The following is a 25,945-nucleotide window of genomic DNA, read 5'->3' on the forward strand; positions in this document are numbered from 1 at the left end:
TGATAAACTAACTAAATTCTAGATTTATAAATAATTTCTATTAAAAATGATAAATTCACCAAATTCATAAATTATTTTTTATCTAAAAAATTAAATCCACTGTTATATTGAAAGAGGGCAATTATATTTATATAATAGCCAGTAGCCCAGTAGGAAAATGAATCAGCCAAGAGCACGGAGGGGACCGAGTCAAGCATGGGAAGACTCAGCTGAAGTCAATTTCTGGTGTAATTTTATTTTATTTCGTAATTTGATCACGTTGACTCACCCGATCTGAACCTAATCCAATATTTATATGGATTTAAGTAAATATTTTTAATACTTGGTTAAACTAGAGTTAAGTTTTCTTAATTTGAACTCAACTTTGATTATGTTTGAGCTAATGTTGGAACAATCAGAGCCTAATTCAAGCTCGATTTAATGTTTTTATAATATTTATTATCCTATATAATAATGCTCATTTTTTTTTTTAGGTTTTAAAAATATCATATATTTTTTTCATTTTTTTTAAAGACATATAAGTTTATTTTGCTTTTTATTGTTATTTTAAAATTTTATCTTATTTAAAAGTTTTTTAAAAACCACCATGAATGGATTTTGAAAGATGCAATCCAATAAATCCAACTACCTTGAGTTTTACTTTATTAACCTGAGTTTAACTCAACCAACCCAAGTTAAACTCAATTAATCTTAAGTTCATTTTGACTTTAGAAAAATGAAGTTCGGTTAAACTTAGTTGAGTATTTAGGGTTACATGTCAAACATGGATTGAATTTCAATTAATTGTTTCTTAATTTGGGTTTGGCTCTGGTTAGCCATCAACCTATCCAACCAGCCCAAATTACAACCTAAGTAATGTAGCCTTTGACAAAATATATTTTTATAAAATATTCAATTAAAATTTTCCAAGTAAATTGATGAATTGATAAAAGTAAATAAAAAATAAACAAGAGAAAAGTGGTTTTTATTTTATTTTATGAGATTCGAAATTCACTAACATAATTACCCATAAAAATAAAGATAATTAAAATGCAAAAATACTTTTAAAAATAATCAATAGAGTATTTTCTTGGATTATAATATAATAATTTAGATAATTAAGATTGTGACCAAATTAATTTATTGCAAACCACAAAGCACATTCATAATGTGGTAGAAAAGTGAAATTAATGTTATGCATTTATTATATATATAAAAAAGTCTTAATTAAATAATTTTGAATTATTTATTTGTTATTATTTACACCACATTTTTTTATAGCATATTGTCACAAACTATTTGTTTAATGTTCGTGACCGTATTGAAAGTGTTGATCAAGACTAGTATGTTGACTGGTTTGAGTTGAATGTAATAGGAATTGCTCTAGGGAAATGGCGTGTTTGTGATGTTGGAATGATTCTTTAGAGTTTAGGCAGATGAATTCCTTTAAGTTTGGGGAGGTTGTCGCTTGTCGCTGGTCAATGACTTTACAATAAAGAAGAGCTTGATCATTTGCTATACAAACTGGTTAGGAGTTGGACTCATTCCCCTATTGAGTTTATGACAAAACAAAACTAGTCAACATAGTGGCTTGAAATACATGGTGTGCAGACTGAGCCCCTTTGATTCGTTGTGTTGGAACTTTATGCCTATGACAATATGCTATGAAAAAAAAATCTAAATTCTTTATTAAATAATATGCATGATAATTATTTTTCAATATTTTGAATTTCTAGTTGATATATATAAATAATATCAAAGCAAAATGAATGGCAAACTAATAAGAAAAAGTGCTAAAACATTTTTAATAATTTACATTTTAGTCTTTGTATTTCGTATTTTTACTTTTTTGTTACTTAAATGTCTGAGTGTACACATAAATAAAAATTTTATTCTCTAAAACACATAAAAAGTGAAGAGAAAATAATAATTTTAAGACAATTCATGATTATCTAATTTTAGATATAATTATCAAATTTCAAACCAATTATTATTTCTTAAATGTATTTATTAGTAATAGAATATATTTTATAAATGTGATTAAAAAATTATTTATCAGAATTATTAAGAATTAATTAATAATGAATATTTACGTAAAAATACTTAATAGATAATAGTAAACCATGACAAATCTTAGCCCTTAGGTAATTAATGAAGAGGTGGTGAAATGGGTGATGGTTTTTTTTTTCTTAACTTCTTTTTTATCAAAATTTAATTTAATCAATATCTAAATTTTAATTCAATCAGTATATGCTAGCAAATAAAGAAATTAAAATATCAAAAATAAAAAGAGTAAAGGAAAAGAGATTGCAAACAAAAGGATTTTATCGTGGTTTAGCAATCCACTCAAATCCACAGTCTCTCACTCCATTGTAAACCTTGAGATATTCCATTATTCCAAGGATGATAATAATTACCTATACAACTTCAAGCTAAAATACACATTTTCTTCACAACCTTCAAAGATTCAAGGGAAATACGACGATCACTCTTACGAAACTAGATATATAAGTGTAATGTTCAAGTATAGATGTTTTAAAATAAGATTAGTGATTGGAGTTCAAATGTATACTCTAATAGCACATAAACAATACGAATTTTGTAACATAAAAGGCTTGAATCACTTAACTTATTTCAAATTGATAATAAGATCGTAATTATAAATCTAACTTTTATTTTGAGCTTAGTTCCATGTTAAAAGGATTATAAGAATGCTATGTGTAAATGTCATTTTCAACTAAGTCAAAGGAAAAGTTAATTATACCTAAAGAATTAAGACTTATGAAACATGATGAGAGTCCAAATAAAGGTAAAATGAGAAAATTGTGAGCATGAATGATGAAAAATATATGTTATAGAAAGAGGTAGAAGGCAACTAACTATGATAAAGAAGGTTTGAAGCATTGTTATCAAGTTCAAATTGAAAATTGGAACTTAACCTTAGGCAACAACACAAGCCTAAATTTGAATTAAATTTAAGCTAAATTCTAGGTTGTCTCCCATGAGTTTTTTAGGGAAAGCCCTATATTGATTTGAAGCTTAAGAGGTTAGAAGTCTACTGCTTGAAATGGATCATGAATTTGAATTGAAACGAGGAAGATACGAATAATTGAAGTAAACTATGTGGAAGGAGATAACATAGTTTAAAATTGATATGGATTTTGGTCATTTGGAGTTCAAAGGTATGCAAAGACCATTAGGAAAGAGTTAAGTTTGAACCACATACCCATTTGGAACTAAAGAAAACACCAATTCAAACTCAAAATTGGTTTCATATTGGCTTTGTCTAGTAATTTTTTTCCAAAAATAGTTTTTTGTTCTTCAGAAAAAAAAAAAAAAAAAATTCTGTTTGAGGAAGTAGAAATTAGAAAATAGTTTTCACTCTCATCCTAAAGCCATTAAATAAATATAAATATTTACATTCATATTTATTTTTATAATATTATATAATAATAAATATGGAAATAATATAAATTAATTAATATAATAATTTTTAAAATTTAAAAATAATATAATACACAAACATATAAATAAAATTAAATATTATAATTTTTCTTTAATCTTAAATATATATTCACACTTAAACATTATATATGTTTTTTAATAAAATTTTTAATATTAATATATTTATTTTATTTTTATCATTTAATTTGAAATATAAAATTTTAAAAATTAAAAATTATTATATATTTTTTATTTTATATAATTATTTTAAATTTAATATGATATACATTACCTAAACAATTTAATTATGTAGGAAAGCGTGTTGAATTTTCTAATATAACAAGTGAAGCCAGCGTCTACAGTACTTCTGTCCCATCAAATGTCCTGCAGTGGGAGTCGGCTTGGTCCTCTGTAGAATTTCAAACGCTTAATAGACTGTAGGTTTATAGGGAAGACGAAGTCAAGATTCCAGTCTTTGCAGATGTGGAGGAGATAGAGAGGAATGAGTGAAGGAGATGAACTTGGTCAAGCTCCTAAGGGATATAAATACAAGAGGACTCAAACCTCTGCTCTCTATCAAGTATCAACCATGGAGCTCTGCAGATCTTTGGTTATGAGAAATATTTCGGCTGAAGATCTTCAGGACGTGAGGAGGATATTTCGGATGAAGGTCTACGCCCTGGTCTCCATCTCCGGCGATCCCTTTATTCCTGCTGGCAAATGGAACTCCACCACTGTGGACTATGAAGGTGGCACCGACCCCACCTGGAAAACCCAATTCAGTTTCACCCTCCATGACCCCTCCCTCCACCGCAACCTCCAGCGCCTCAACTTCCAATTCTACTGCGAGCGATCTCTCGGGGACAAGATCGTTGGAGAATTCAGCATCCCGGTGAAGTCACTCTTTGACAAGGTTGGGAACCGCGACGTTTCCAGCAGCGGTTGTTATCCGGTGACGAATTCTTCCGGAGGCGAACAAGGGGCTGTCAAGTTCACGTTCGAGTTTGGCCAGCCGCTTGCTCGCGTGGTAACGCCACCGCGGTCTCAGCTACCACCAAGGCCTCAAGTGCACGTCCAACCAACGGTAGACGTGCAACTGAACCTGAATATTTCAGGGGATTGTCTGCAGCAGGGGTACACTGCTGCATGTGATGATGACAATGAATTGGCATGTGACGATTGTTGTGATGAAGAGGACGACTATGATGATTTCTGTTAGAAAAAGAAATCTGAAGAAAGAATTGAGAGAAAAGATGAAAAGAATTCTCTTCATTCCTCTTGTCACAAAATACAAGGCTGCTCTGTTATATAACAGAGTAAAATGGCTCAACAAAAACTGAACCAGAAAAACAGAAACAAAACTTAACAACAAACTGAACAAAATAACTCAAAAATAGCTCAGCTTACAATAATGACAAAACTACCCTTCTAGTAAAAAATAACTAATACAATCAATCCTAATACTCCCCCTCAAGATGGACTAAAGATGTTCTTTAGACCCATCTTGCCAATAAGAAGCTTAAAAGAAGAAGGATGAAGGGCTTTTGTCAAAACATCTGCTAACTGGTGTTCTGTAGAAACAAACATAGGCTTGAGAACCCCACTTTGAACCTTGTCTCGAACAAGATGACAATCAATCTCAATGTGTTTTGTGCGTTCATGAAACACGGGATTTTCAGCCATATGTAAAGCAGACTGATTGTCACAAAAAAGAAGAGCAGGAGCAGAATGATCTATACCAAAGTCCTTGAGAAGAGCAAGAAGCCAAGTAATCTCACAAGAAGTATTGGCCATAGCACGATACTCAGCTTCAGCAGAAGAGCGAGAAACAATGTGTTGTTTCTTGGATTTCCATGACACCAAAGAATTCCCCAAGAAAACACAAAAACCAGTAACAGATCTTCTCGAATCGGGACAACGAGCCCAATCTGAATCAGTATAAGCCATCAAACGAAGCTCTGAATTACTAGGAAAGAACAAACCCATGCCAGGATTACCTTTAAGGTAACGAAGGATTCTTTGAGCAGCATGTAAATGGGGCAATTTAGGACGAGAAATGAACTGACTAAGTCGACCTACAGCATAAGAAATGTCAGGTCGTGTTAATGTCAAATATAACAGCTTCCCAAGTAGCCTACGATACAAGCTAACATCAGGAAGATCAACCCCCTCATCCATGGATAACTTGACATTAGCTTCCATAGGTGTACTAGCAGCTTTGCAACCTAAATACCCGAAATCAGAAAGCAAATCAAGAACATATTTTCGCTGAGAAACACAGATTCCAGTAGAGGATTTAGCAATTTCAAGACCAAGGAAATACTTGACATCACCCAAATCCTTCAGTTTGAAGAGTTTATTCAACTCAGATTTCAAATCAGCAATGGCCCCTTGATTATTACTAGCTATAATCACATCATCAACATAAACAAGAAGAGCAATGAACAAGCCATCAACATTTTTGATGAAAAGAGAATGATCGGAAGGAGATTGACTGAATCCCAAGCCCATAATGGCAGTAGAAAACTTAGAAAACCACTGTCTTGAGGCTTGTTTGAGACCATATAAGGATTTATGAAGCAAACAAACAGCATTCGAAGGCAAAGACTCCCCCTTTCTATTATAACCAGGAGGTAACTTCATATACACTTCCTCATTCAAGTCTCCATGAAGGAAAGCATTGTTCACATCCAATTGTGACAAATGCCAACCTTTAACAGCAGCAATAGCCAAAAGCAATTTAACAGTCACTAGTTTTGCCACTGGTGAAAAAGTATCAACATAATCAATGCCTTCACGTTGAGTATACCCTTTTGCCACTAAACGAGCTTTATACCGTTCTATGGTACCATCAACCTTATGTTTAACTTTGTACACCCATTTACAGCCAACAGGGTGCTTACCAACAGGTAAACTAACAATGGACCAGGTCTTATTTTCCTCAAGAGCCTCTAATTCACAATCCATGGCAGCCCTCCATTCTGGTATTTCAGCAGCCTTTGCAAAAGAGCTGGGTTCTGAAATAATGGAAACTGAGAGAGAAAAAAGTTTGTAAGAAGAAGAGAGCTTATCATAACTCAAAAAATGTTGTATGGGATGAGAAGTGGAGTGAGTTTCAACATGAGCAACAGAGTTGATTAAAGAGCAGTGATAATCTTTCAAATATGAAGGTTGTTTGGAGACTCTTGTTGGTCGTGAAGAAGGAGCAACTTGAAGAGGTGGCTGTGAAATAACACGAGGAAGAACTGAGGAAGATTGATCATTATCAGCAGCAATACAAGGAAGAACTCGATCATGAAACAAATCAGAAGAAATATCAGGAGAAGAACAGGGATTTGTCTTTGAAAAAGGAAAGATCTCTTCATGAAAAATAACATTTCTAGAGATAGATATGGAACGTGTCTCTATATCCAGTAATTTGTACCCTTTAAAACCAAAGGGATAACCAAGAAAAACGGCTGCTTTGGCTCGAGGTGAGAATTTTGTCCTGTTAGCTTTCAAAGTAGAAACATAACACAAGCAACCAAAGACCCGCAAATGACTATAATCAGGCAGCTTATCATGTAGGATTTCAAAAGGAGTCTTATTGTTTAGAAAAGGACTTGGTGTTCTATTGATTAAGTATACTGCAGTGAGTATACAGTCACTCCAGTAGCAGACAGGAAGGCTGGACTGAAAAAGAAGAGCACGGGCCACATTTAGAATATGCTGGTGTTTCCTTTCTACCACAGAATTCTGTTGAGGAGTTTCAACACAAGAACGATAGTGTATGACACCAAGAGAATGATAGAAATTGGAAAGAAATAATTCTGGAGCATTATCTGATCTTATGGCCTTAACTTCCTTACCAAACTGCTTCTTTACAAAAGCAAAGAAATCTGGAATATATTTTTGAACTTCAGATTTATTCTTCAACATATAAACCCAAGTTACTCGACTATAATCATCAACTATAGTCAAGAAAAATTTGTAGCCTTCAACACTGCCAACAGAAAAAGGTCCCCATATATCTAGATGCAAAAGATCAAAAGTGGAAGAACATCTTTTATTAAGAGAAATGTAAGGCAGACAACGCTGCTTAGCTAAAGGACATACATTGCAGGGAGTAAGATCAAAGGTTGAATCAAAATCCAATATAGATTGTAGACCTTTTAAACGACTAAAAGAAGGATGTCCAAGTCTAGAATGCCACAAAGAAAGAATATTAGAAGTAGGAATCCGAGAAGCTGCAACAAAAGCTTTATCAGCAACAAAACTGTCAAAATCCAGCTGATATAACTGACCTTTCCTGCTACCCTTCCCAATCATCTTGCCCCGAGATGGTTCCTGAATAATGCAAGCATCAGGAGTAAAAACCATTGAAAGAGATAAAGTGTCTGTAAATGCACTCACAGAAAGTAGATTATATCTGAAAGTAGGCACAAACAACACATTTAGAAGCTTGACATCCTTCGAAAGAATGACCGAACCAACTCTATCAATAGGGACAGTAATACCAGTAGGTAAAGTAACTCGGACATTTTGAACATCAATAGAAGAATCAAATAGAGAAATGTCATTGCAAACATGATGGGTGGCCCCACTATCAATAATCCAACCTTTATTTTGGATTTTAACTTTATTACCAGCAAAATTAGACACTGATGGTCCTGTTGAAGAATTCTCTGTGGAAGCTGAAGAAGTAGAGCTTAATTGGTTGGTTAAGAGTTGAATCAATTGTTGACACTGCATGGTAGTGAGGGAAGAAACAGTGGATTCAGAAGAACCTGCATTCAAAGACTCGAGGACTTCTGAATTGTTAGCCATTGAGCTTGAATTAGGGCCTTTATTTTTGAATTTCTATCCCGGTGGATACCCAACAAGTTTATAGCATTTATCTTTGGTATGACCTTGGAAACCACAATGAGAACAAGTAATTCTATCCCTTCTAGTTTTAGAGCCACCTGAACTTCCTGCTGGTGCATTAGAATTAGAGCCAAATGTCATAGGATCAGAATTGTGAGAACCAGAATAAGAATAACCAACAGTCCTGTGACGTTCTTCTTGAATAACCAAAGAAAACACTTTATTAATAGCAGGTAAGGGATCCATCATCAAAATTTGTCCTCTAATCTGAGCATAAGAGTCATTTAAACCCATAAGAAATTGTAAAACATACTCCCTATGTTGATAATCTGTCCAGACTCTCAATCCACCACAATGACATACTGGAACAGGTTGAAACTCCCTCAATTCATCCCAAAGAATCTTCAATTTAGTGAAATATGAATTGACATCCAATGAACCTTGATTAAGAGCAGATAATTGCTTCTTAATTTGAAAAATTCGAGGTCCATTACCCTGATTAAATCTATCATTCAAATCTTTCCAGATATCACAAGCAGAATCCAAATATAAAAGACTATCTGCAATTTCTCTTGAAACAGCATTTATGATCCATGAAGAAATCATACTGTTACATCTATTCCAAGCACCGTAAATCAAATCATGAGACATAGGTCTAGAAATCGTACCATCCACAAAACCAACTTTGTTCTTCGCTGTGAGAGCCATCAGCATCGCTCTACGCCAGGTATGATAATTCGCTCCAGTCAAAAGATTTGAAACAAGATTGAGCCCTGGATGATCTCCATTATGAAGAAAATAGGGACTACTCGAATCTTCAACAACAACAATCTCAGAATTCACCTGGCCACCGCGATTACCATTACCAGATCCACCTTTCGCCATGAACACGATCGAGAACAAAGAACAGAGAAAGAGAAGAAAAAAAATAGAAATTAGGGATTTGAAACCCTAAATGGATGGCTCTGATACCATGTTAGAAAAAGAAATCTGAAGAAAGAATTGAGAGAAAAGATGAAAAGAATTCTCTTCATTCCTCTTGTCACAAAATACAAGGCTGCTCTGTTATATAATAGAGTAAAATGGCTCAACAAAAACTGAACCAGAAAAACAGAAACAAAACTTAACAACAAACTGAACAAAACAACTCAAAAATAGCTCAGCTTACAATAATGACAAAACTACCCTTCTAGTAAAAAATAACTAATACAATCAATCCTAATAATTTCTGAAAAAGAGATATGTTCGGTGATTAATAAAAGAAAAGAGAAGAAAATGATGGGAGTTGATAAATGAATATATGATGAATTAGCATTTTTTTATTTTTCATCTTTTGAACAGAGGTTGTATCCTTTATATATATATATATTGTTACACTTTATTCTTCAACTTATACCATGTTTTACACGTTTTATTGAGTTTGAAATTGAGCAATGTACTCTTATATTTTATATTGTATGCAATATAGGTTTTTTTATTGTTACACTTTATTCTTCAACTTATACCATGTTTTACACGTTTTATCGAGTTTAAAATTGAGCAATGTACTCTTATATTTTATATTGTATGCAATATAGGTTTTTTTAATATACGATGTTATTTATTTTTTGGATGGAAAAACATGTGCGGAGACTAACGGCAAAATAGTCATTTCATTTCAAAACACTCAAATCCCCAACCCAACTCTCTTCTTCATCCTTTGATTGCCAGCTGGAATTTTCCTAAAGTTTCGGCCTCATAAATTATAATTTCGGTGAACAAGATATACAAATCTTATGGTGAATGGAACCAAACTCAAAAAGTTTTACAAAAAAAAAAATAATATTATTAAAAAATTACCTCAACTAATTCAAATAGTCCCATATTCAAAATTTATAATGAAAAAAAAAATCAATTGATTTTCTTGTCAACCAAACAAGGCGCAAAAACCCATAAAAACAATAACAATCAAACAAACCTAACATAACACCCAAATCACACGAAACATGTATACTACTCAGAGTTAGAGTTAGGGTTAGGGTTAGGGTTTCATTTTTATGTTTTAGAAAGTTGGTGGAAGTTTTGAGGAAATTTGGGAGAAAAAAATCAAGCTTTTTGAAAAAAAAAAACAAAGCACTTTTATAACATGGAATTTTCAATAGAAAGGGAATAGAGAGAGAAAGAGTGAGGAGAGAAGAAGAGAAGGAAAATGAAGGTTTAGAAAGATATTGCATCATCACAATTTTCTTATCATTTTCACTCCCTATGATTTGGTTGCAATTTGGGGAGGAAGAAAAAAAAAGAGGAGAACGAAGGTAGATGAGGACTTGGATAGGGTTTTGAAATGAAATGATACTTTTACTCTCACTTAAATAGGTCACGTGAATAACACTAACACATGCATCTTCGGTCCAATTAAGGTAATACTGTCACTTAAAAAATGCATATTACATGTAATTATAAAATATGAAAGGTACATTGTTCGATTGTAAATTCAATGAGATAATATATAAAATATGCTATAAGTTAGAGGGATAAAGTATAATAAACCCTATATACATAAACAACAGAGTTTTATTTATATTTGCTAAATTAATTGAATTCTAAGTCAATATAAAATTTTCCGAGTAATTCAAGATTTTAAAGATTCAATATTGTTTTATAAACTTGGAAGGAAGGGTTCCAAGAATTTTCCACTCTTTTAAATGGTCAAAAAAACATGTAGGTACGCAATTAAATCATCTTTCTTCCATGCTAAAAAAATAATAAATATATATTGTAAGTTTTAAATTAAAGTATTATTTAAGAATTCGGTAATAAACTCAATCATATGGTTATACCAAAATCAAAATATTAAAAATATTTTAGGTAAAAAAAAAGGGAAAATATATTTAATAATCAAATAATAGAAAATAATTTTTTATTTTTAAAATAGAAAATATAATATTTTTTAAAAATATATTTTTTTATTATTTTTACTCGTTTTTAAAAAATAATTATATAAATATGAGGAAAGATTAAAAATAAAATATTATATGTAAAAATTATTTTTAAAACAAATTTTAAAATATAAAAAATAAGTTAAAAATAGGATTATCGTGGGCCATTAACAAACCTAGACTAAGTAGGCCATGGGTGTCTTGACGATTTTTGCTGCATTTTTGGTGTTTGATTTCTTTATTCAATATGATCACCCAAACACAGATATATATATATATATATATATATATATATATATCAATTCATTTAAAACATACCTTCTTCTATTTTGGAACATATCTGAGTCCATTATTTCTCGAGATGGATAAGGTATGGATCTTTTAAGGCTATAGAGGGCACCACATTTCTCTGTATTTCTAATTCAAAAGATGTGATCTCAAGAACCAATACTTAGTCTTATATTTATACCCTCTATGCCTTAAAAGACCATACCCTTTGGACTATTGGGCATCGCGAGTCTTAGGCCCATCATCTAAGACCCGTTATATATCTGGGCTTTATACATGAGGTGACGCATACTCTAGATCAAATAGAAATCATATATATATATATATGGATAGCTAAATCCTGAACGATGCCCTTTTAGAGGATCGAGCTCTGCTTTTTTATAATTAAAATTGATTTGTAGCGGTGAGAAAAGTTAAGGCTGTGTTTGTTTTCTAATGTAAAAATGCATTTTGAAGTATGGGAAATTTGAGGGTCATAAACCATATTGGTTTAAGATTGCAATGCTCGTCGGCAACTGAACCCATACGTACATACAATCACCCCGACCCCGACTCCGACCACTTCATATTGAAACTGGCCTCGAGGCTCGAGCCTCCCTTCCTAACAGTGAAACCTACCAGCAAGTCAACAAAATGTGAATGCAGTAGAGGCAAGGAGAGCAAAATCTGCTCAATCATAAAGGGTGTTTGTTGAGAGAGATGATGGGCATAGGCCTCTAGCTGTTCCTTTAGCTTATTATATATAGTCGGGTGGTTGGAAATCTTAGTGGCTATGAAATCTGAGGACAGACTATTCATGTCAGTGACTTAGAAATAATTATCTCCAAATTTGGCAGTTTATGCATGAAGCATACTATATATTTAATATCTAAAACCCAGCTTTGAGAAACTTCATGTGCCACGAAATTTCTCATTTACTACATGACAGTGATGACACAACCCACAATGGGGAGGGAAACTTCTGACTTCTGAGAATAATCAGACTTTCTCAAGGACAGTTTGTCTCCACTTCACCCCCACCTTCCATGGAAATTTCCTCCTATGCTTACCATCTTCACCCAACTTGTGGTAACGAAAAAATAAAATAAAAAAATTAGAAAGGAAATTTTTTTATCATATTTAGTTTTTCCACTAGAAATATAAAAAATAAATTAATTAAAATTTTATATATTTTAAATTATTTAATTAGTTAAAATAAGTGAAATGCGCTTCAAATTTGATATAAATTAGATTTATTTATTTATTTTATTTGCCATTAAATTAAATCTAAATCAATTTTTAATCAATGAATCTATGTTGATCATGTTAAACTTAAAAGTAATTGTATCCAGCTACTTTTCGAACGTTACAATTTATTTTTTAATACGTAACCATGTGAAATTTTTATTTTTTATCTGGATAGGCTTTTGGACCCCTTTCAAATGGATGGGCCACAATTGAAAATGGGCCGGATCGGAAAGATGTGGTCGCCCAAAGGAATCGAGGTCCATAACGGTTGCTTCCTGACAAAGCGAAGGCGCATGTTCTCAACCACGATTCGTGTCGCCGAATCAACGAACAATTATGGGCTAATAGATCATAAAGGAAACAAATGCTAAGGTGACAAGAATGTCCTCGACTTGGCGCCATTCTTGTTTCAACCAAATCTAGCGAGGAGGACATATCTGTATTTTCAGTTTATAAGTTATCTTCTCCTCCGTTTGGTTATGATATTTTTGTAGTCACCCCATAATCTTTTGAAATTGCAACTAGGCCCTTTCATGGCGACTCTCACCGCCGTGTCTTCTGCTTCATGGCCAAACCCTAACCCTAGTCCTAATTCGACCTTTCTCTCTCAGCAGAGCCACCCCGAGCAGTATCCGGCGGTTCAGGATCCCACTGCAATGCGTCAGCATCAGGGAACCGGCCTCTCCGGAGATGGAGGCGAGGATGAATCATTTTCTTCTTCTCCAAATCATCACACTGTTCAAAGCCCTAATTCTAATCTTCGTGAAGTTGTATCTTATTCGACATCCTCTATACCGTCTCTTCTCCATATTTCCTTCAATCAGGACCACGGTTGCTTCGCCGCGGGCACGGATAACGGCTTCCGGATCTATAATTGCGACCCGTTCCGCGAGATTTTCCGGCGAGACTTCGACCGCGGCGGAGGAATTGGCGTCGTGGAGATGCTATTCCGGTGCAACATCCTGGCCCTGGTTGGCGGCGGACCTGAGCCGCAGTATCCGCTCAACAAAGTCATGATTTGGGATGATCACCAAAGCCGGTGCATTGGAGAGCTGTCATTCCGATCGGAGGTCCGAGCAGTTAAGCTCCGGCGGGACCGTATCATAGTGGTCTTGGAACAGAAGATTTTCTTGTACAACTTCGCGGACTTGAAGCTGTTACATCAGATTGAGACGATTGCAAATCCCAGGGGGCTTTGCGCGGTTTCGCAGCTCACTGCGTCGCTTGTGTTGGTGTGTCCAGGGTTGCAGAAGGGGCAGGTCAGGGTCGAGCATTACGCTTCGAGGAGGACCAAGTTCTTCGCGGCCCATGATTCTAGACTTGCGTGTTTCGCGCTCACTACGGACGGCCAATTGCTCGCCACTGCAAGCACCAAAGGAACTCTGGTTAGAATTTTCAATACTTCCGATGGCACACGGCTGCAAGAGGTACATTATATGCCCTTTTTCAGTTCTGCGCTTTGAGGAGTGAACTTGAAATTTTGATGATTCTGTAAATGGGCCATAGGCTATTGATATTTTGATGTTTCTCTATTAGGGTTATTATAAAAGTAGTATTCCCAATTTCCCGATTTTAGGTTTCTTGTTGAAATAGATTGTGAAGTATAATTCATTTAGCCATGTCCCTTCTTTTTCCTCTACTTCTTGTGGAGACCACAGCAGGCACAGTTGACGTACAACCTCAATTTGGATAGCTGTTGTTGTTAGCAAACAGTTCAAAGTGTGACTGGTTTTTGTAGTTATCATGCTAGGATCACCTTCAATCTCAATTGAGAACAACGGAAAATGTCTTCACACAATAATAACCTGCCGTGTAAGTATCGATTGAAGGTTAATCCTTTCTGGGATTCATAGCCATAAATGAAGCTTGAATAGTACTCTGCGTTGCAAGAAACAAGTATAAATGAACTTCCTTTGTCTACTTGTGGATTAATCTAATGAACCAATTTTTCTGAACTGCAGAGGAGCTCTTGTTTATGTTAGAAACTCATATTACTTGCTATTCGATACTTATTCTACCATTCATCTTTCTGCAAGAATTTGACATGTATCATAGATTTAAATTAATTGAATATCTAATGTAGGTGCGGCGGGGAGCAGATAGAGCTGAGGTTTACAGTATGGCATTCTCTTCAACTGCCCAGTGGCTAGCAGTATCAAGTGACAAGGGCACTGTCCATGTTTTTGGGCTTAAGGTTAACTCAGGATCCTTAGGAAATGACAAGTCCCATGGTGCATCTGATGCCAATCTTGCTGTTGCATCATCCGGCTTATCTCTTTCTTTCATCAAGGGTAAGGTGCCTTTTCTAGAATATGACTTGAGGCTGACCATTTTTCTTGATTTTGAATAAACAGGTCAATTGAGTTATAAATATGTGAGGTTGGGAGGCTAATTATACCGACTCAAGCAAAATGCCAAACTCTATTAAATGGGTTGCACAAGGCTGTATGATAATTAGGTTGTGTTTAATTTCATTGTTTTAACCTAATTATCATTCATGTCATGTTTTTCTTATGTCGAATAACTAGTTTTGACACAACATGAACATGATCTAGTAACACGAATTGACACCCCTGGCTATTATGTGAATATGCATACGCAAAGTTAAAATAGGCTTCACTGCTTGATCTCCATGGTTCCAAGACCACATATTGGATGGAACTTTAATAATACAGTTTTGTTTTTGATAAGCAAAACTGTATTATCATCGGGCCTTGTATGTGTACTCTTGAATGCAACTGTATCCACTTCTCTCCTTTTGAATGCAACTGCTTTCTCTTGGTTCCTGTTACTGGATGGTGCTTACTAGAGTATCAACTAATGGAAGTGAAGAATAGGAGAGATTAGGCCATGGGGTTCAGGATTCTATTTATTTATTTATCAGTTTTTGGATAATCATCATGGGCATGTCTATTGCGTTTCTTATTGAACAGAAGCTTTGAAGTTCTATCCTTTTGATTCTAATTCTGACTAGGTTTTCATGTGCAGGAGTGCTGCCCAAGTATTTCAGCTCTGAGTGGTCGGTTGCTCAGTTCCGCCTTCATGAGGGTTCTCAGTATATTGTTGCATTTGGTCATCAGAAGAACACAGTGGTAATTCTGGGAATGGATGGAAGGTAAGAGATATTCTTAACAGAAGTTTGTGAGAAGAGTTGATCTGAAATGGAATCATGATAAGCAATTGAATTGAATTTGAATGCAGCTTCTATAGATGTCAGTTCGATCCTGTGACTGGGGGAGAGATGACACAGCTGGAGTATCACAACTTCCTTAAACCAGAAGAAGCTTTCTAATGGAGATCTAGGATATTATCTGCATGCCCAATTTCCTAGCTATATATGACATCCCTCTCTCTCTGGGTCTTTGTGCCCTTTGTCCCCTTTTCCCCTTCTAGGTGTGGCCTATGGGTCCATTATGGTGTAAATATACGAGTATAGATAGGTCAAAGTTTAAGACTAATTTACCATTAACAAGGAAAAATGAAATTTAATGAAAAAAAAAAAAAAGAAGAGAGATTAGTACTCATTTTTCATACTTGTCTTCATATTTGCCATTGTGTGGACGGGTTTATTTGGACAACCTTTTTTTATAATTTAGATTACCAACCTTCCTTATTTAATATCAACCAAAAAAATATTTTATACAATATTCTTTATAAAAAACGAGACTTTTCTATAATCTTGAGGCAAATTCCATTATACCATAAATGGAATTTGCCTATTTATCATGCCTATATCTATGAATGAGAAAAATCATTTCATTATACCATAAAATCAAATGCAATTATCAAAACACCTAATGTTTCTCCACTTCTTATATCCACCGTAAACTATGAGCCTCCTACTCTACTTGGTATATCTTTATCCAATTTAAATAGTTTTTAAATATTAATCTTTATTCCATAATTTTTTCCTCCCCTAACCTAAAATATTTATAATGATATTCTTAACAATTTTTTTATTATATATAATAAAATCTAATATTACAATAATATATTAAAAGTCCTCACTCCATCACAATACTTAATTTTTTTCTAAGCAATTAATTCTCTATTCTTTCGATTTTTTTGCTTTTAACTACCATTGGGCAATTACATTTTTAAATATAAATTTCAAAGTACACGTTTATTAGAATCCTGTTAAGAAATACAAAACATGTTGTGGACCCCGCGTTTCGATCTATCTCAATGCGTTTCCCACTCAATGGCGAGCTCGATTTTTATTTTATTAGAAAAAATGATTTTTATCGATTAAGAAAATGACTTGGAGTCGCCACTTATTTTTGTTTTATTATTAAAGGGTAAACAAAATAAGAAAGAAAAACCCTAAGTGTGACTCCTTATTTTGGAAAAGGCGGTCTGTGAAAAACCGGATCGGGTTCGGGGGTCAGGTTACTTCTCGGGAAGGTATGGTAAAGACCGTAGCACCCCTCTAAGTCCCTAAAGTCGGGTCTCTACTAATAAAATGAAGCTGACATGACAACCAATGAGAAAGTCAATGAATACCTAGGACGAATCATGCACATACGAGAATTAAAACATGCAAATAAAATGATTAGGATGCGAGTGGATGTGTACCTGGACCGTGAACGATCAATGCGCTATCATAAAACAGGGTTAGTGAGCAATGAACAAAATATAATTAAGCGCATAACATGGAACAAAATAAATCAAACACGCACGATAAGTAAATCAATCAAACAATCAATCAATCGTCAATTCACATATGTGGGGCCCCCACCAAAGCCCGTTTATTTTTGCATGAATTAATTCCATAATTTCCATTATTCGGAGTTACAGAATTGAATCTATGCTTATTTTTAAAACATTTTAAAAGATCATGAAAGATTTAAAAAAATTGCTTGCCGAATAGAAAATGGAAGCAAATTTTATTAAAAAGAGATTTCAAGTGATTCTAAAAAAAAACCTAAAGGTGAAAATTAAAAATAAATAAATAAATAAATTATTTGATAAAAATGGAGTTTGGAAAATTAACAAAGAAACTAGAAATCGGGAAATTATGTGGAAAATGGGAGTTTTAGGACTTAAAAATAAATCTAAAGATGAAAATTCGAAAAGCAAAAATTGTTTGAAGGATTTGGAAATTTGACATTATAAAAAAAAAACAATTGGAGGGATTATTAATAAAATGATGTTCAGGAAAATTAATTTGGAAATCATAGGAACAGGAAGTGGGTGATAACACGTGGCTTCCGATTTACTGCCATTGCCACTATACCCACCATAGTCACCAAGCCCATAGTCAATGCCTCCAAGTGCTCGGTAGGAAATAGGCCCAAAACACTAAGACGTGCCCCAGAGTTAGAGAAGATGCTGGAGAGATCTTTGATCAAGCCACTTCACCAGATTTATGGCGATAGATCTTTCCGAAGACATGAAGAACGGTGACAAAGCCGATAAAGCAAAGGTTCATCACGAGAACCACCGTTGGAGTAATCTTCAAGCCCGGATCGTCATCGGTGTAGAACAAGAGCATGTTGCTCTCGCTGCTGCCACTGCCGCACCCTCCGGAGCTCTGAAACGACAGTGCGTGTGAGGAGATTGACAACGACGCCGTCGAAGACAACCGGTCTACATAACCCTCCAACAAGCTTCGTCCTGAAGCTACTTCTGCCGCGGTGCTTTCCACATGTCGTCCATACATCCAGTGACCCGAATCAGCGCCACCTCGTCCTCAACTCCAACGCAGCTGAATCTCACGCTGCTGTCCAGTTTGACCTGCGTCGGAAAGAACGACGTTGGGGGCCACGCAGGCATCGACGGTGATCTTCGGGAGCCACTGCCCCAGGGGAATTATCCTTCTCCGTCCTTTTTTTGAGCCTTCAACACTTTCTACAGCAAAAGTCTCCTCAACTTTTGATGGCCCCCACATGTACCAGTTGAGGCTATTTATGAATTTCATGGTTCAGATTTGCATCCATCTTATCTGATTATTCAATCTGTTCTAGCTTGACAACGTCCAGATTAAGCGTCCACTTATTGTCTTCTGATGAGTCAAGCTATAATAACCAGATTTCTTTGTCGATGTCTATTGATTCGGATACCTTCAGCACAACAGATCAGAAAAACTTGTTGCCTCAACTATAACCTCAGTGTAGCTGGAGGCTCATAATCCTGCAGCTTATTGAAAAAAAGATCCAGTGACTAATCGAAAAACCTGCCCATCATAGGTCCGACCAGTTCTTCCTCTAAGCTACTCAACCTGAGACTTGGAGACATAGGCAAGCTCTGGAGCTTCCTTTTTCCGATTACTGGAAGCTCACAGAGTGACCTTCCTCATTTCTTCATTCTACAACAGCGAACTCTCTTTCTCAAAAGCACCCCAATCCAAACGGCCAAATTCAAAACAAGATGTCCAATACTCCAAAAGAACACCAAAAAAACAGAGAAGAAAGTGAAGAAAACAGAGTGCGTGCAAGAGATGATAATACCATTAAACCAAACTTTACTTCATGAAGATCGGAGAGCTTAAAACAATCTGGTGGGTTAAGTGAATGGTTTTAACACATAAACAAACAACATCGACACCATGTGACTCACACAGGAATAAACAAAAATCAAGCAAGCAGGGATGAAAACATGCTTAAGATCTTAAACAGTCAAAATGAACATTTCAAATATTAGGAAAGGAGTCAAATATGGTTGTGAAAAGGAAAAACCTGAAGTCGAAGACAACCAAAATTTGGATGACTCCTTTTCTCTCTGTGACTGAAATCCCACCTTCTCGTTCTACTCCCTGAGCTGAGAACTCTCCTCTCAACTCCAAACTCACTCCAGACCAGCCTCTCTTCACTCTCCCCCTCCTCTCTGACTCTCTCTCTCTAGCTAAACTCCTCTAAGCCTTCCCTCATCCTCAAAATATCTCTAACGGACTCTGAAAAGCACTCCCTACTCCAGCTGCCAGAGACGCTCCTCCATTCACGGCTTCCAGATTCCCATGCAACGTGTCCCCTTTTGATTGGCTTCCCAAACCACTATTATGATTCTCTCATGGCTTCTCAGGTGTTGACACGTGGCTGACCAAGGCTCTTCCACATGGTAAAATTGAGCTGCAAGGTAGGAATGACCTAAAAGGGGGTCTACAAATATGCCCCTCTTCGGTAGAGTTCACGAGTGTAAAGAACATGAACACTGGAGTGAAAAGTAAGTGTGAATAGTGAGTGGAATGAAGTGAACTCTACCGAAGAACCAAGGAGACCCCCATAGAGACACTAGTGAGATATAAACTCACTCAGACTAACAGATAAACAACGAGGCTCTAATCCTAAAAGGAAATGATGTCTCAAAAATGCCTCTGCAGCCACACTAAGGATCCAAGCTCCCTCTAAGACGTCTCCAAAAGTGACTCGAAGATCAATGTCAAAGATGAGTAACAGTCGAACCACCCTAGAGTACAAGAAAGAATGTGCCCGAAGGAAACTACCCTATGTGAACTACATGAGAAGACTAGGTGTAGGGTGCCCAACAACATGACAAAAATACGCATCACGGAATCAAAGAACTATGTCATGTGCAATGGAATGGGAAGTCTAGAAGAGCAATGACGATCAAGCAATGAGCTCCAGGTAACTGAGTGAGGAAAATGACTCTGAAAAACCAAAATGGAGGAATAATGGCGACTCAGAATGCAAAGAAGACTCAACTATGCAGGTGTGACTCGAAGGTGAACAAGACTCAACTCAATCCGACAAAACAATGACCGATCGATATAGGTGCGGTCCCGACTCAAACTGAACTGATAGGAAGATGGTCGATCGATATAGGTGCGGCCCAGACTCAAACTGACGTGATGAATGACCGATCGATATAGGTGCGGTCCCGACTCGAACTGAACTGATAGGAAGATGGCCGATCGATATAGGTGCGGCCCCGACTCAAATTGACATGATGAATGACCGATCGATATAGGTGCGGTCCCGACTCGAACTGAACTGATAGGAAGATGGCCGATCGATATAGGTGCGGCCCCGACTCAAACTGACATGATGAATGACCGATCGATATAGGTGCGGTCCCGACTCGAACTGAACTGATAGGAAGATGGCCGATCGATATAAGTGCGGCCCCGGACTCTAACTGACAAGACAATGACCGATCGATATAGGTGCGGTCCCGACTCTAACTGAACTGATAGGAAGATGGCCGATCGATATAGGTGCGGCCCCGACTCAAACTGACATGATGAATGACCGATCGATATAGGTGCGGTCCCAGAAACTAAACTGATAGAAAGATGGCCGATCGATATAGGTGCGGCCCCGACTCAAACTGACATGATGAATGGCCGATCGATATAGGTGCGGTCCCAGAAACTAAACTGATAGGAAGATGGCCGATCGATATAGGTGCGGCCCCGACTCAAACTGACATGATGAATGACCGATCGATATAGGTGCGGTCCCAGAAACTAAACTGATAGGATGAATGACCGATCGATATAGGTGCGGTCCCAGAAACTAAACTGATAGGATGAATGACCGATCGATATAGGTGCGGTCCCAGAAACTAAACTGATAGGATGAATGACCGATCGATATAGGTGCGGTCCCAGAAACTAAACTGATAGGAAGATGGCCGATCGATATAGGTGCGGCCCCGACTCGAACTGAACTAATAGGAAGATGGCCGATCGATATAGGTGCGGCCCCGACTCAAACTGACATGATGAATGACCGATCGATATAGGTGCGGTCCCAGAAACTAAACTGATAGGATGAATGACCGATTGATATAGGTGCGGTCCCAGAAACTAAACTGATAGGAAGATGGCCGATCGATATAGGTGCGGCCCCGACTCAAACTGACATGATGAATGACCGATCGATATAGGTGCGGTCCTAGAAACTGAACTGATACGAAGATGGCCGATCGATATAGGTGCGGCCCCGGATTCTAACTGAACTGATAGGAAGATGGCCGATCGATATAGGTGCGGCCCCGACTCAAACTGACACGATAATGACCGATCGATATAGGTGCGGCCCCGACTCGAACTCAAACTGATAAGATGAATGACCGATCGATATAGGTGCGGTCCCGACTCAAACTGACACGACGAATGACCGATCGATATAGGTGCGGTCCCGACTCGAACTGAACTGATAGGAAGATGGCCGATCGATATAGGTGCGGCCCCGGACTCTAACTGACACTGATGATGATGAATGACTTGGTCAAGTGACCCAAAACCAAAGGATGACTCAGATAATAATGCAAACAAACTCGATCGGAGGGGATATGCCCCAGTATGACAACTCATGCGGATCGACAACTAGGTCGACAGATAATGAAGCCTGTGAAAGGTCCGATGATCTCGGAGAAGGAGGGTATGCCCCAGTATGCAACTCAAGGGAATCAACAACTAGATCAAAAGTGAGTGAAACCGGTGGAAGGTTCAATGCTCTCGGAGAAGGGGTATGCCCCAGTATGCAATGACGAACAGACAGAGATGCAAAATGCCTCAAAACTACTGTACTCTGAAATATGCTCATCCATCATGTAATGAAAATGTCCAACCTCAAATAGGTAATGCCAAACAGGACTATGTATAGTGATACCATGCTGACTAAACAGAAATGACTGACGAATAAAAACAATGATGACCAATGCCCGAAATGTGAAAAACAAGCAAATCAACACTCAACATGCCAACTGTCAAAATGAAAGCATCAACACTAATAAGTCAGCAATCTGTCAGGCCCTGCCATCATGGAAGATGTTGAACCTAAAGTCCAAAAGATATATGAAAGCACAACCAAGGTGATCGAGGACTGATCTACATCTCCTCATAATCGAGAAAGGGGTGAGGTCATGTGCCATGGTAAGATGTGAAGGATAAAAGAAGGTGATGGTCAGGCTCCGGTATGAGAGAAGGTATGAAAGTATCCATGGTGAAACGTCTGAGTATGAAATGAAAGGTAGGGAGATATCCGAGATCATCCAAGTATGCCGAGAAGACTAAACCCAAGGTGTCGATAACTCCATAACCCATCGTAAGTAGCAATCACAAACAGGAAGTCAAGCCTCAATGTCAAAACCTCCAACAAGGTGGCTATGCCCCAGTATGCAATGAGGACAACATGAAATAATCCAATGATCTCCCTATCACTCGTCAGGTGCTCCAATGTCAAGAACCAATATGATCTCCCTCCAAAAGATGGACATGCCCCAATGTAAAGGATCCAAATAGGGTGGCTATGCTCCAATGAAAAATGCTCTCCGTCCCGGCTATGCCCCAGTGTAAAGTAGTGTATCCGAGTCAGCAAATCAATCAACCTCTACTCCCGGTGCCAAAACGGAAACATCTCAACATAATCCATATGAATCAGAATCCCCGGGCTCCATGAATGTGAATGCGGTGGCTATGCCCCAGTATAAACCAACTGAAGTGACTATGCTCCAATGACCAATCAAAGTCCATCACCAATGAGAGGGCTACGCCTCAAATAAAATCGTCATCTCAAAAACCAACCATCGATGAGTAGAGTGTGTCCCAATGCAGAGTATCGAGTAGAGCGACCGTATCTCCAATAAAAACGCCCTCTGAAATGGCTATGCCCCAGTATAGGGTCATCCCACAACTCCTGATCCATCGTAATCCAAGTGAAGAAGCGAACTGACTATGCCTCAGTGCAAGGCACCATCCAGAAAGAAAATGTCATCAATGAGCGGGGTATGCCCCAGTGTAGATAACGTCGCCTCTGAAAGTCCATCACCGATAAGAGGGGTATGCCCCAGTGTAAATCATCATCTCAACTCCACATCCATAATGCTCTGAGAGATAATCACCGACCAAGCTCGAGTATTGCCCATGTGTGAGCCGTCAAACACAATGTGAAGTAATGGCCTCAGGGTGGTCTTCAGACATGGGACGTAACGTAGGGCAAGGTAATAGGGTGAAAGAAACGAAAGGAAACTAGGCTAAAAAATCCCAATGATACAATCCCCATACCCCTCGTGCATGATATGCAATGCGCAGAAAATGTCATGAGTCCCGGACCTAGGGGTCCCCACACGAAAAGTGATGATAAATGAATGGATACATCGAATAAGCAAGAATAAAGTGTGGATGCTGAACCCATGTCAAACATCAAACAGAATGAGAATAGAATGAGATAAGATGAAATGGAGTGAAACGGAGGGATAAAATAAAGATGAAAGAAGGCGAAGAGATAGAAAAATGAGTGATGGTCAACCTGCATCAAAGCATGGAAAGTAGTCACATCCGAAATAGACGGAATGATGGATAGAGCAAGGATCCAGAGATACAGAAGAAAAGTCGCTCGCATCTCTCACAAAAAACGAATGGGCGAATCATACTCTCACCCAAAATATACATCAAGATGAATCTAAAAAATAAGCTTTCATACGAGCTCTCTCTATCATATGAACTCAATGAAACAACTTGGCACGTCCATACACATGCCTGATGAAGAATGATACAATGAATAATGCGCTATCATCAATCAATTTTTTTATTTTTTTATTTTATTATTTTTTTATTTTTTATTTTTTTTTTATTTTTTTATTTTTTTTATTTTTATTTTTTTTTTATTTTTTTATTTTTTTTATTTTTTATTTTTTTTTATTTTTTTGCGCGTACGCTGATCAATAGTGAATGAACTCCCATGAAAATACATACCCAAATGAATAAACTCTCTCCATGTACTGATGTAACATGAATCCTCACTAACAAGACAACCTCTCAAATAAGATCCCTGGACCATTGCCCATAAGGCGAACGGGGGAGGAACGTGACAATCCTCCATGCAGTGACGTGTGAAAAACCACCACTCAAGGTGAAACACGGATAATGTCGAGTAAGCGATGATGAAAGAAAAGACAGAGAACGAATATCACAAGTGGTGATATATGATATAAGAAAAATAGTGATGAAATGATGTCCAAGTGGAAAATATCACAGTGAAAAGTGAAGAATGATGCCTGAATATGTATGTCAGGTTTGGAACTCATGACGTATCCAATCATAGCATGCAAGCGCTACAGGGTCCCTAACCCGGTGTAATAGGTAAATGAGGTGATGAAAGAAAAGGCTATGTGCTCGTGTGAAGCTCAAAGGGCTAGCAATGGATAACTCTATATGTGAGGGTGATAAAGTAAATAGGCTCATGAAATGATGGCCACCCATCCTTTAACCACAACCTCGAACATCGTGCTTTTGAGATCTCACATGGTCAATACTAAAGACTGGCATCCATCCAACATAGTCATGGCGACTCATCTGAAATCGCGTAAAAGCCCTCACTGATGCTCTGTGATAACCGTCAATATCCTCGGATAATCACCTCACTCTATCATCATAATCCACTCACCATCGTCTCATAAAATCACCATCTCTAATCATCCCGACTCTCTGAAGTCATGTGCAATGACTCAAATCTGGATGCTCCATGACGTCTCCTCTACCTCAACAACATCGTCAAACAATCAAGCCACTCTCTCATCATGATCCATCTATCATCGTGTAAAGCTCACCTCGGGTCTAACCATCTCGGACTCTACCTGGTCAGATCCATGAAATGATGGAAAGGATAGGCAATGGTACTGTAGCCTGATAAGGCGAACAGGGATGGTAAAGTCGTACAGTAATACCAAAGGGTGGTGTCATGTCAGGCTCAAAATGGGTAGGTCATCAAGTCTGAAAAGGCTAAGGTATGGATGTGGGTATGGTACCACTCTAATCAGAAGGTGAAATGGGTCACAGCCTCAAACTCCCTAGGTCGATCTCCTGATCCTAGGTCAATAGACTCAATATCCTCCATGATAGGTCAGACCCAAGTGATCGTGATGTAAGTGAAAGATGTATCATATCGAAAGCATAACACGCATCAACGCAAGATATGTAAAACACACTCCCGAGAAAAATGCCACAATACTCAAGATAAAATATCATATCACTAAATGAACCAACGAGTACATCATGTGTGAAATGGTAAAGGACTACAAACAACTGGACTCTCAACATGAAACTAAAAACAATGACCCTAAACCGAAAACAGGACTCAACAAAACAAAAACAACTCTGATGAACTGAAAACTGGACTCAACAAAATGGAAATGAGTCTGATGATGACCATAATCAAAATGAGAAATGCTCTGAACTGAACTGCTACCAAGTGATGTACCCATGTCGACTGACCTAAGTCCTCATCCTGGAAGATCCCAGAGCGCCATATGCCAACAGTACCATCAACATCCAAATCGGT

At 37.1% G+C, this 25,945-nt stretch overlaps 3 protein-coding genes across 3 annotated transcripts; 2 read left to right on the forward strand and 1 right to left on the reverse strand.

Annotated features, from left to right (window-relative positions):
- The first annotated feature begins 3,925 nt into the window (after positions 1-3,925).
- LOC104879760 (protein SRC2 homolog) lies at positions 3,926-4,642 on the forward strand. The gene has a single exon (XM_010653723.3). It carries the CDS (start codon positions 3,926-3,928, stop codon positions 4,640-4,642), a length of 717 nt encoding a protein of 238 aa, XP_010652025.2.
- An 8,453-nt stretch (positions 4,643-13,095) lies between these two features.
- LOC100259615 (autophagy-related protein 18a) lies at positions 13,096-16,232 on the forward strand. Its single transcript, XM_002263940.4, has 4 exons — positions 13,096-14,128; positions 14,785-14,992; positions 15,690-15,816; positions 15,903-16,232. The coding sequence occupies exons 1-4, from the start codon at positions 13,235-13,237 to the stop codon at positions 15,991-15,993; spliced, it is 1,320 nt and encodes a 439-aa protein (XP_002263976.1). The 5' UTR covers positions 13,096-13,234; the 3' UTR covers positions 15,994-16,232.
- Positions 16,233-18,048: 1,816 nt separating this feature from the next.
- On the reverse strand, positions 18,049-18,363 carry LOC104879783 (protein transport protein Sec61 subunit beta-like). Its single transcript, XM_010653854.1, has one exon. The coding sequence runs from the start codon at positions 18,361-18,363 to the stop codon at positions 18,049-18,051; it is 315 nt and encodes a 104-aa protein (XP_010652156.1).
- Between the last annotated feature and the right edge of the window lie 7,582 nt (positions 18,364-25,945).

This window comes from Vitis vinifera, chromosome 7, assembly GCF_030704535.1.
Source record: "Vitis vinifera cultivar Pinot Noir 40024 chromosome 7, ASM3070453v1".
In the NCBI taxonomy this organism is placed as follows: domain Eukaryota; kingdom Viridiplantae; phylum Streptophyta; class Magnoliopsida; order Vitales; family Vitaceae; genus Vitis; species Vitis vinifera.